Here is a 12,368-nt window from a genome sequence, read left to right on the forward strand (position 1 = left end):
CCGCTTTAAACATGAGTACCGTCTCCAATAACAGGTAAAATATAGAAACATGCTAGATTTTACAAAGAAAATCTCCCTTAAAAAATATAAATTTTTTCATATCAACAGGAACAACGGAAATAACATTTAAAAATGCTTTGGCAGTGTTTTATATTTCAAGATTTCTAAGTGGCTCATTTTGCGGTCAAGGGATTCGTACTACGTATTACTATATTTGTTTCCACGTAAAAGACCCTCATTTTTAAAAGGTATCGTGGCATCTATTTAGCAAAGGCGAAGCGGCACGATCAGAAACGCGTATGAGGGAAACCTTGCAAAGGCTTCAGATTAGGCTGCTTACGTATGCAGTAACATATCACGTCATATCCGGTTGCATTATCTTCTCAAAATTATGACCCCTCAGGGGACAATGGCTGACTTCTTTTTGTCTTTTCTGTAAATGTTTGTTGTATTTTGACCATAATATTTCTTGTTGTTCAATTACATAAATTTTTTCATTTTAAATTTCAATGTCCAATTCCCTCACAGGACTGCAATACACTGGCAGTTAAGTTAAAGTACCAATGATTGTTAGACAATATGAAAGAAGTACTTGAAAGCTTCAATAAATAATTTGTAACTAAAGGTTGTGTTGAGACATGTGACTTTTGAACGAAAGTGAACAGAGGGCCAACGAACCAACATGGCTACTTTGCAGCAAACAGAGAGCGAACTATCGGACTACACAAGGGGCCTAGAGCTTACCATTAAAAGCAGACACAACCAAAAAAATCTAACTATGCAAAGGAATCTATCCCTACACGTTATCAAATAAAAGATTTGTCAAATGAGCTGATTGTCCATTGGTTGTCGTCCCAGACCTGTCAAACCATCTGGTGCTCCAGATATTATTCTACGCGACAAAACAGATGACAACTTGGAAAAGCACAGAGGTCTACAACTTTTTCATGTGTGGCCCCAGTCAAGGAAATCGGTATTAATAATTAAAGGCTTAGTGGCCACATGCGTGGACAGCACATTTTAGTTCTTATTCCCATTATTGTGTACAGTACTGAGTATAACATACAAAAGAGTTTGGAAAAAAAGTGTAAAAATAAGATTTAGCATGTCACTTTACATGAAGTACCGTATTTTCCGCACTATAAGGCGCACCGGATTATAAGGCGCACCTTCAATAAATGGCCTATTTTAAAACTTTGTTCATATACAGCGGGGCAAAAAAGTATTTAGTCAGCCACCAATTGTGCAAGTTCTCCCACTTAAAATGATGACAGAGGTCTGTAATTTTCATCATAGGTACAATTCAACTGTGAGAGACAGAATGTGAAAAAAAAATCCAATAATTCACTTGAATGATAACAACAAATAACAAGTCAATGTTCCTCATCATTGTAATAGAAGATTAAATACAATTATGAACTAAAGTAACTCCAAGACCTCAAATGATTGTATGATATGGAAACGATAGAAGGATTAAAGAAGATTTCAGAACCATTAATGGCCCTAGTGTGTGAACGTTGTCTATCTGTGTTGGCCCTGTGATTAGGTAGCGACTTGTCCAGTGTGTACACCGCCTTACGCTCGACTGCAGCTGAGATAGGCCTCAGCACCCCTCGCGACTCGAAAGGGACCAGGGGTAGAAAATGGATGGATGATGGATGGATAATGTACATCAGCAAAGTATCATTTCAAAGAGGTAAATTACCCAACCAAATGAAAATTGCAAAAGTTGTACCAATTTATTAGACTGGAGGCAAATGCCAGTTTGCAAACTATAAACCTGTTTACGAACAATACATCCATTTTCTTACTTCCACATTTTTTTAAATAATTGAAAAAATACTTGTCACATTGGACAAATTTATGAATTAAAGCAGGACTCTTGCAGACTACCATTACAGATATCATCTTGTGTGAAGAAAAAATGCTACTTTTACTCCAGTTTAACTGGGAATGGGCAATATGGCCTAAAACCTATACACAACATTTGTGACATTTTCTAATTTTTGACGCCAACGGATATCTCCATATATACTACAGATTTACCTGAAGAGCCTTGAATGTGTCCCCCACTGTAGTTAAACATTAAAGCCAATAAGTTCCTTATTTTTACCTATCCTCTTGTTGTGGGGCAGACTGGCTTGTACATGCACATGCACATTTTTTTGTTATCACTTCTAATACAAAGTAGCGTATAGTTCTTTCTAACTCATATCTGTCAGTAGACCCAATGTGGAAGCGCTAAAAACTAAAACATAGTCAAAGCAGGAGGCATTGGCACATAAATGTGACTGCCCACAAAACGGTTAATTCTAAGAAGATAGTCAGAAAGTGGCTAGACAATGGTCTGTAAAACAAGATGTAAGCACCATTCCGCCCAAAGCACAAATGTCATGTAGACCACTACAAAGTGTTTTAAAGGGGAACATTATCACAATTTCAGAAGGGTTATAACCAATAAAAATCAGTTCCCAGTGGCTTATTTTTTTTCAAAATTTTACCCATCATGAAATATCCCGAAAAAAGGCTTTAAAGTGCCGGATTTTCGCTATCTGTGGAGGGAAAGGCTGAATGCAAATATGGCTACAAATGTACATACAGCGAGCCTAAATAACATGTTAGCATTGATTAACTGGCAGTCATGCCGTGACCAAATATGTCTGATTAGCACATAAGTCAATAACATCAACAAAACTCACCTTTGTGATTTCGTTGACTTTATCGTTGGAAATGCATCTGCTTTGAGTGTCGCAGGATACCCACACATCCCTGTGCCATCTCAGTCGTAGCATCGCTTTCGTCGGTAAAATGTGCAGAACAAACGAGGGACTTCCGCATCTTTTGACACTGGTGCAACTTGAATCCGTCGATTGGTATGTGTTTGTTTGGCATTAAATGTGGGTGGAGGGAAAGGCTGGATGCAAATATAGCTACAAATGAGGCATAACGATGCAATATGTACATACAGCTAGCCTAAATAGCATGTTAGCATCAATTACCATGCCGTACTAATCGATGCACATTCCATGTAAGTCAACTTGAATCCGTCCCTGATCGTGTTGTTACACCCTCCGACAACACACCGACGAGGCATGATGTCTCCAAGGTACGGAAAACAGTCGAAAAAACGGAAAATAACAGAGCTGATTTGACTTGGTGTGTGTAATGTGTTTGAGAAAATGGCGGATTGCTTCCCATTGTAACGTCACGGGTGAAAGGTCATCGCTCCGACAGCCAACAATTGAAAGGCGTTTAAATCAGCTAATTCACCCTTTTAGAGTTCGGAAATCGGTTAAAAAAAACATCTGGTCTTTTTTCTGCAACATCAAGGTATATATTGACGCTTAGATAGGTTTAGTGATAATGTTCCCCTTTAAATGTAGACAAACATCATAATATGATCCCTTTAAAAGGATGCACACAAGTCACAAAACCAATAAAAAGAAAGTGGTTACAACTAAATGACAATCAGATGCCCACCTTCCTTCCAGCAGCGGGCGAATGCTTTTGTGCTGGATCTCTGTCATGTGTTCAAAGCCCATCTCCTGCACTCCTTTCAGTGTGTTTTCACTCACGAGATCAGCGAGAGAAGCGAAAGATGTATCCTCAAACGCACCTGACAGAAAAATTTAGGTTAGCAGATGTGGGATGTAGAATGGTAGATGTTGAATGGGTAAAGTGAGTGTAAGTTCAAGAAAACATGTCCTTGCAGTTAGTCATGTCAGACAAGTCGGGTGTGACTTGTCTTAAAAGACAACCACAATAAATAATGTGTGCCTTGATTGACACCCTTTTCATGACGGAAACATTGAAAGGGCAACACTTAAAGGCAACAGTTTCCAACAGAACTTTATTTCGCCTGATGGGTTTAAAAGCATAATACAGAAAAATTCAAAAACAATTCATACTTACCAACAGTGCCATGTGTGATTTCTGTAGGAGTGTGTGTGTGTGTGTGTATATATATATATATATATATATATATATATATATATATATATATATATAAAACACGCACATTCTAGGGTTGTCCCGATACCAATATTTTGGTACCACAAACAATGGCATTATTGGCTTTTTTTTACCAATGCAACTGCAATCGAAGAACAATTCTCTCCTTAAATAAAATACTCAACATACAAGACAACTTGTCTTTCAGTAGTAAGTAAACAAACAAAGGCTCTTAATTCGGCTGCTGACGTATGCAGTGACATATTGTGTCATTTCGAATTCTGTTACTTTGTCAAACTGATGAAGCAGTAGAAAATTGATTATTAATCTCTTGCTCATTTACTGTTAATATCCGCTTACTTTCTGTTTCAACATGTTGTACCTACACTTGTTAAAATTTAATAACCACTCATTCTTCTGTTTGGATACTTTACATTAGTTTTGGATGCTTTCAAAAATGTGGCTATCAATCCGATACCAAGTAGTTACGGGATCATACATTGGTCAGATTTAAAGTCTTCATGTGTCCAGGGACATATTTCCTGAGTTTATAAACATAACATATATATATTTTTTTTTTTAAATAAATATTTTTTTTTATAAAGACAAAGCTTTGTGTTGCTACCGGCTTAATCTCATTGTGCTTCTTGCCGTTTTCCCAATTTTCACTGGTGTGTTTTTGTTGTTCTTTGTAACGTGCTTAGGGACAATGAAAATCGAGTAACAGGCCAAAGATGGCCCCTGTGCCGCACTCAGAGTACCCCTGCTGTAGAAGCTAACTGTTTATAGCCACTATAGTCTTAGTACCGTAGTATATTTGTTCTGGTCACACATGGGACGCAAGTGACATGGTTTTTACATCAGAACAGGAATTAGTAACATCAGCTGTTCACCTGGATGGTTATTCCTGTGCGATAAAAAGGGGGTAAATGAGGAAGTCCTTCTTCAGCTGCCGCATTGTTTTATCATATATTACTGACTTTGCATTTGTCAATGGGTACTTTTGTATTCACAATAAATCAACACAAAATATGTACTTGGGTGCAATGTTCACGGAGTCTTGTATGCTTCCCGTCGCAGGTGAGCGATGATGGTCATGGACTTGTGGTTGAGGGAAGAGTTATTTGATGTTGGATGTTCGAAAATGTCCGATTTGTTGCAACGGGTCTGTTGGTTACTCTCCGGCTTGGGGTATCACTAATGTCATATCAATACTTATTTTTGTAATATTTTTGCGATCGACCGGTAGGGTCTAAAAGATGGTCTGGTCGGTAGCGATAGACAAGTCAGCGAGCCGTATAATATATAGTTTGTTATTGGGGGGGGTCTGACAATACAACATTTTAAACATCTGAGAAGTTAACAGTGCAGGATTGGGCACTTTAAATACCTGTCAAACCAGATGGTAACTCAAGATTTCCCTCTTCTTCCTCTTTCTCCTCATCTTCCAGCTCAGATGATTGTTCCTTACTGCCATCCGGATTCTCCTCGTTGACTTGATGCTGAGTTTTGGGTTTCTTCTCAGCTAACATGAGATTGATATTCATTTGAGCAAGCACAGAAAACCGTTGTAATTACAGTTAAGTGGTGTTACCTGGCGATTCCGTAGCGTGAGGCACCTTTCTTTTCTTCTTCTTCTGCTGCTTCAATGATTTTCCTTCAGCATTAGTTTGGGTTTCAGTTGGGTTGACATTCTGATGGTCCTTGCAAAGTTGGGTTTCTGCTTCTTCGTCCTGCAGTTTGTCTGAACGCACAATCAAAAAGGTTGCAAAATAACACCAAATGTAGACAATATTATTAAAATACATACACTAACAGTCATTGCAATACAATATCCATAAGTCAAGTCTGAAACAGGGGTCCGCGCCCCACATGGTGTCCACGTAGGTACCGCAGCGAAGGGGGTCGGTCGTAAATTTCTTGGTGGATAAGCCTTTTTAAAATATTTCAATATCTCCCCCCCCCCCCAATTGTTCACAATTGGAGGGTTTCCCGCAGCACTTTGTTGTTAAGGTGGCCGCCTTAACAACATTATAATAAACACTTCCAAGTCAACTACTAGTAACATCACTATGAGCACGTTGACATTCTAGAAACATAAGCGGCAGCTCAGTTCTCTTGCTCGCAGTCCTTGAGGTGAAGGCTAATTAGCTTTTAGCGTAATGTTAGCTCACTGTGCGTTGTGTGTTACGGGCAGCAAAACCCTTTCCGTCTGAGAGAAAGACTAGCATTGTAGGCCTACTGTTAACAACTAAGTTATTTCACTTTACCTTTTTCTGTGTTGATTGAGCTGTGATTAAGCAGAAAAAAAACAACATGTTAAATGAAGAGTTTCCTGACACTGTCGCTGATTATTTATATAATAATGTAACTGCATCATAAATCCTGCATGAACTCCATGGTGTTAAGGGATGAATAGTCTCTTCTATTGGTATTGTACTATTTTTTCAGCTATAGTTACATTAATCATTATTAATGTAGCAGCCTAATTTTGAATGGCAGGGTCCCTGCTATCACATGTTGATAAAAATATAACATTTACATAATAAAAATCAACGACAGGCTTCCCAAATGCAGTAATAAATTAAGCAGGATGAGTTGAGCATATGTCAGCATGTGGCCCCACTTTTAACCCTTTTTTTCCCCCTAAAGTATATTGCAAACGCTTACTGACAGTAAGTCATTAATTAGATTTTGTAATTTGTAAGTCATTATTTTGACTTAGTAAGTCATTTTACCAAGTCATAATAATGGTGTACTTACTATCTCAGGTAACTAAGACTGATTTGTTTTACATTACTAGAAAAAATAGAGATATATATCGTATATCACCATTCAGCAAATGAAACGGAAAACAGAACCAACAGTTGTAGGCTTCTTCACGCGACGAAGCCGTCCTACTTCACCGCAGTCTGTAGTCTATTGGGCCCCCAGGCTGTGGTGGCAGCGACAAAGTGGAGACGTGATAGCGACAGGCCAAGTTACACCGATCCTTACACCAACCCACCCACGTCCCCGCCCCCTGGAGAGTCACCACCTTAACTAAAACATTTTCTGGGGAAAACACTGAATTGTAACTATTAGAGGTGGGGGAAATAATCGATTTCAAAATGCACCGCAATTAAAACATAAGCGGATGTAAAATTGATTGTTAAACTTCAATAATCAATTATTTATTTTTTTATAAATTTTTATAAATAAAATAATGGAGACAGTTTTAAAAATTTGGCGGACCGCAGCAAGCCACCTCACCGAAAGATCCGACCTGCTCCTTTATTTTAGGGCATTTATGCTCCAGTTTTGCACACATTTGCATTCATGTGAAAAATGTAATGGAAATTAATTCAACTGTTTCTTATTACAAATGCACTGTTGTTAAAAGTTGCATGTGATGCATGCTCATATAGTGAGGCGAAAATAATTGTAAACTTCATCAACAAACAAATTAAAAATGCATCAATAATCGATTTTTAATCAATTCATAGCTCCTGAATTGTAACTGTAATCGAATCATGAGGTGCCAAAGATTCCCACCTCTAGTAAATATATTTGAATGCACAGTAACATTGATAACGTTGTATATTATGGGTTGTTTTAAGTTTAAGTTTATTTCAAACGTTTAAAGTTTCAATATGATACATTACATATTGCATTTATTTATTTATTTATTTTTTCCTTCATTGCAACTACTAACAGATATGTTCACTCCCTGTTCTCAATTTGTACGTGAAAACACCAAGAACAACAATACCCTTCATAAACAGATAAGTCACTTATGATTCATTTCATGAAATTAATGACATATCTCTTCAATGAGTTCAAGACATTACTTGTAGTTTAAACACTTTCTTCAACTGGATCATATTAGTTAATGGACTTCTTTGTTTAATCCATTCGATTATTTAATTCCACATACTGATATGCTTTCAAGGCCTACTGAAACCCAGTACTACCGACCACGCAGTCTGATAGTTTATGATGAAATATTAACATTGCAACACATGCCAATACGGCCGGTTTAGTTTACTAAATTAGAATTTTAAACTTCCCGCGGAGTTTCTTGTTGAAAACGTCGCGGAATGATGCGCGTGACGTATCGGGTTGGAGGGGACATATTAGCGCAGCACCACTTGCGGCTAAAATTTGTCTCTTTTCGTCGCGCAATTACACAGTATTCTGGACATCTGTGTTGCTGAATCTTTTGCAATTTTTTTAATTAATAATGGAGAAGTCAAAGTAGAAAAATGGAGATGGGAAGCTTTAGCCTTTAGACACACAGTCACACGCTGTTTCCTTGTTTAAAATTCCCGGAGGTGAAACTTTACTATGGATCAGAGCGGTCAAGCGAACATTCCCGACCACTTGTCAACTGGCAGGTTTCGGTGAGAAAATTGTGGTAAAAAGTCGCCTCTTACCTAGGGTTGGGTATCGTTTGAATTCGAACGATTCCGATTCTTTGTTTCGATTCCGATTCCTTACGATTCTCGATTCCGATTCTTTCTTTAAAAAAATCAAAATAAAAAAAGAAAAAAAGAGGCTGGGTCAAAAAAAAGTTTAGGATATTTTAAATGAGCTAGCTAACCTACAGTCTTTCTGAATGAAATAGTCTGACATTCACCATCAATTTTAATTCTATTAACTTTTTATGAACTTTACTATAAATTCCTCACAGGGCTGTTGTCAACTAGAATATAAATAGCAAATCTATGAACTTGAACATAGATATTATAAATTATGAATACATTTTCACAGGGGTAACACTTTCATCAAGAGAGCTTTATTTTTGAAAACCTCATGAAAACACATTAACGCGCACAAGTGTAAAATGCTGCAGGTACTTAAACATGTTACCGTGCTCCAACTGATGGGCTAAGCTGGTGCAGAAAAGCAAATAAACAATACGAAACAACTTGCAAAACCCAGTCCAGATTAGCAGCAGGTACAGTATAAAATCAGAGACAGTTCTTGTTTAGGAAAATTACCATATCCGCCTTCTCAGGCAGGATGCGTGAGCGTTCTGGACAGATAGTGTCTCCTGTCGAAGACGGGACATGCATTTATTTGTACTCCATGAACTCGGATGTGCTTCATCATGTTCGACGTGCACCCTCCTAAGCACGAAACAGTCCTGTCGCACGTGTTACATTTCGCCAATATATAAAATATCCTAATTCACGAATCGTTCATCCTCGCTCAAATTAATGGGGAAATTGTCGCTTTCTCGGTCAGAATTGCTCTTACTGCTGGTGACTCCCATTATAAACAATGTGAATATGCGTGGAGCCTTGCAACTCGTGACGTCACACGCACATACTTTCGGTAAAGGCAGGGCTTTTTTTATTAGCGACCAAAACTTGCGAACTTTATCGTCGATGTTCTCTACTAAATCCTTTCAGAAAAAATATGGCAATATCGCGAAATGATCAAGTATGACACAGAATGGACCTGCTATCCCCATTTAAATAAGAACATCTCATTTCAGTAGGCCTTTGAGCAAACACAATGTCATGAGTAAGTGTTGCCCACAAACGCATTGGTACACGATTGCAGGTTGATTAGTTCACGTAAATGTGTATGTAATGTGTATATTAAAGTGTATGGCATTCCCCATTTCAAGCTAACGTTACAGGCTAACGAAGCTAAGGCTTAGCATCCCTGCAAATGACAGGAAACAAATCACTTGCATGTGTAACTTACCGAACTCTTTCTCTTCTCTCTGCGTCCGAAGTAACTTTCGTTCCTTATTTTTCTCATTTCTTTTTTGGATTTTTTTACGCAGAAGTTTCATCTGGAGGTCCGCCATGTTGACCACGCACCACACGTGTGTACCACTACAGCTTCTCAGGACCAGCTCAAAGGGCGCCCTGAAACTTGCCTGTATGAATCTCGAGGACCCCACGAAGCGGCATGCAAACTGCCCAAAGGAAATATGTAGCAAATTGATACATACCTTCCATCCATCCATTTCTCACTGCTTGACCCGTGATACATAAAAATGAATTTACAATCATCATTTTTAGTTATTCTATAAATTACACTCGGCGAGAATGATCAATATTGCTTCCATTTAAGTATATTGTCATTTATTTGACATGTTTACTGGATCTCAAAGATTTGAAAACCATACTTAGGGTGATGGTGTAGTTCATAAATGTAAGCCGTCCTATATGGAGCCATGACTGGAGACGCCAGCACGTTGGAGTGCCCGTGCAAGCCACACTCGGTTAAGACACGCAGCCTTGAGCTAGGCTAAGCTAGTGGGGGCAAAGTCAGGGTGCTCTGTTGGGGGCCGGCACAAAAACCAAAACAGCAAGAATGCCTGCGCATGTTTTGGTCATTGGGTTTTCCATCCATCCATTCTACCGCTTGCCCCTTTTGGTGTCGCGGGGGGTGCTGGAGGGTTTTATTTTCTTCAATTGAATGACAAAACAAAACAACGATAGGTTTATTAGAAATTCATTTTAAAATGCGAAAAAACGTTCTTTTTGGATAGGAGCATGTGGTAGCAATAACCACTTTTAGACTTAGACAACCTTTATTGATCCACAAGATGGATTGCTTTTCATTTTATATTTCATCCATCCATCTTCTTCCGCTTATCCGAGGTTGGGTTGCGGGGGCAGCAGCCTAAGCAGGGAAGCCCAGACTTCCCTCTCCCCAGCCACTTCGTCTAGCTCCTCCCAGGGAATCCCGAGGCGTTCCCAGGCCAGCCGGGAGACATAGTCTTCCCAACGTGTCCTGGGTCTTCCCCGTGGCCTCTACCGGTTGGACGTGCCCTAAACACATACCTAGGGAGGCGTTCGGGTGGCATCCTGACCAGATGCCTGAGCCACCTCATCTGGCTCCTTTCGATGTGGAGGAGCAGCGGCTTTACTTTGAGTTCTTCCCAGATGACAGAGCTTCTCACCCTATCTCTAAGGGAGAGCCCCGCCACCTGGCGGAGGAAACTCATTTCGGCCACTTGTACCCGTGATCTTATCCTTTCGGTCATGACCCTAAGCTCATGACCATAGGTGAGGATGGGAACGTAGATCGACCGGTAAATTGAGAGCTTTGCCTTCCGGCTCAGCGCCTTCTTCACCACAACGAATCGGTACAACGTCTGCATTACTGAAGACGCCGCACCGATCCGCCTGTCGATCTCACGATCCACTCTTTACCCACTTGTGAACAAGACTCCTACGTACTTGAACTCCTCCACTTGGGGCAGGGTCTCCTCCCCAACCCGGAGATGGCACTCCACCCTTTTCCGGGAGAGAACATGGACTCGGACTTGGAGGTGCTGATTCTCATTCCGGTCGCTTCTAACTCGGCCGTGAACCGATCCAGTGAGAGATGAAGATCCCGGCCAGATGAAGCCATCAGGACACATCGTCAGCAAAAAGCAGAGACCTGATCCCACGGCCACCAAACCGGAACCCCTCAACGCCTTAACTGCGCCGAAAAATTCTGTCCATAAAAGTTATGAACATAATCTGTGACAAAGGGCAGCCTTGGCGGAGTCCAACCCTCACTGGAAACGTGTCCGACTTACTGCCGGTAATGCGGACCGAGCTCTGACACTGATCGTACAAGGAGCGGACCGCCACAATAAGACAGTCCGATACCCCATACTCTCTGAGCACTCCCCACAGGATTTCCCGAGGGACACGGTCGAATGCCTTCTCCAAGTCCACAAAGCACATGTAGTCTGGTTGGGCAAACTCCCATGCACCCTCAAGAACCCTGCCGAGAGTATGGAGCTGGTCCACAGTTCCACGACCAGGACGAAAACCACACTGTTCCTCCTGAATCCGAGGTTCGACTATCCGGCGTAGCCTCCTCTCCAGTACACCTGAATAAACCTTACCAGCCTTCCCGGTAAGTACTGGAGAGGAGGCATTTATATTTCATATTAGAAATATTAAAAACAAATGGAAAAAACAGAAATAAAGACCAAAACTGTAATTAAATTTTTAGATTATTTCAGACATGGCAAACGAAGACTGACATATACTGAAATCTCGACGCACATAACAAAACAGATCAAACTGTCCATCCATCCATTTTCTCCAGCTTGTCCCTCTTGGGGTTGCGGGTGTGAAGGCAGCGATTTTAAAGACAGAACCGTGGACCACCCTGCAAGGAAAAATACTGTGCTGTGTTGTACAAAACCCAAAACCAGTGAAGCTGGCACATTATGTAATTTGTAAATAAAAACAGAATACAACTTTTTGCAAATCCTTTTCAACTTCTATTCAATTGAATAGACAGCAAATACAAGATATTGAGAAACTATTTTTTTTTTCCCGAATAATCATTAACTTACAATTTAATTGCAGCAACAAATTGCAAAAAAAGTTGGCATAGTGGCATTTTTACCACTGTGTTACATGGCCTTTCCTTTTAACAACACTCAGTAAATTTTTGGAAACAGG

At 39.9% G+C, this 12,368-nt stretch overlaps 1 protein-coding gene across 2 annotated transcripts in view; it reads right to left on the bottom strand.

The window, feature by feature from the left end:
- Positions 1-10,152, bottom strand: part of ddx18 (DEAD (Asp-Glu-Ala-Asp) box polypeptide 18) — a 29,351-nt gene extending 19,199 nt beyond the window's left edge. The window contains exons 1-5 of one of the 2 annotated variants that reach the window (XM_061918629.1): positions 9,902-10,152; positions 9,649-9,815; positions 5,546-5,695; positions 5,342-5,476; positions 3,481-3,616 (exon numbers count right to left, since the gene is read on the bottom strand). In XM_061918629.1, coding sequence (XP_061774613.1) covers positions 3,481-3,616; positions 5,342-5,476; positions 5,546-5,695; positions 9,649-9,815; positions 9,902-9,942 — 629 coding nt within the window. In that variant the 5' untranslated portion in view covers positions 9,943-10,152. Of the gene's footprint in view, positions 1-3,480; positions 3,617-5,341; positions 5,477-5,545; positions 5,696-9,648; positions 9,844-9,901 lie in introns of those variants that run through there. The other variant, XM_061918630.1, reaches the window with a different exon arrangement.
- Between the last annotated feature and the right edge of the window lie 2,216 nt (positions 10,153-12,368).

Source organism: Nerophis ophidion, linkage group LG13 (genome assembly GCF_033978795.1).
Source record: "Nerophis ophidion isolate RoL-2023_Sa linkage group LG13, RoL_Noph_v1.0, whole genome shotgun sequence".
Taxonomy (NCBI): Eukaryota; Metazoa; Chordata; class Actinopteri; order Syngnathiformes; family Syngnathidae; genus Nerophis; species Nerophis ophidion.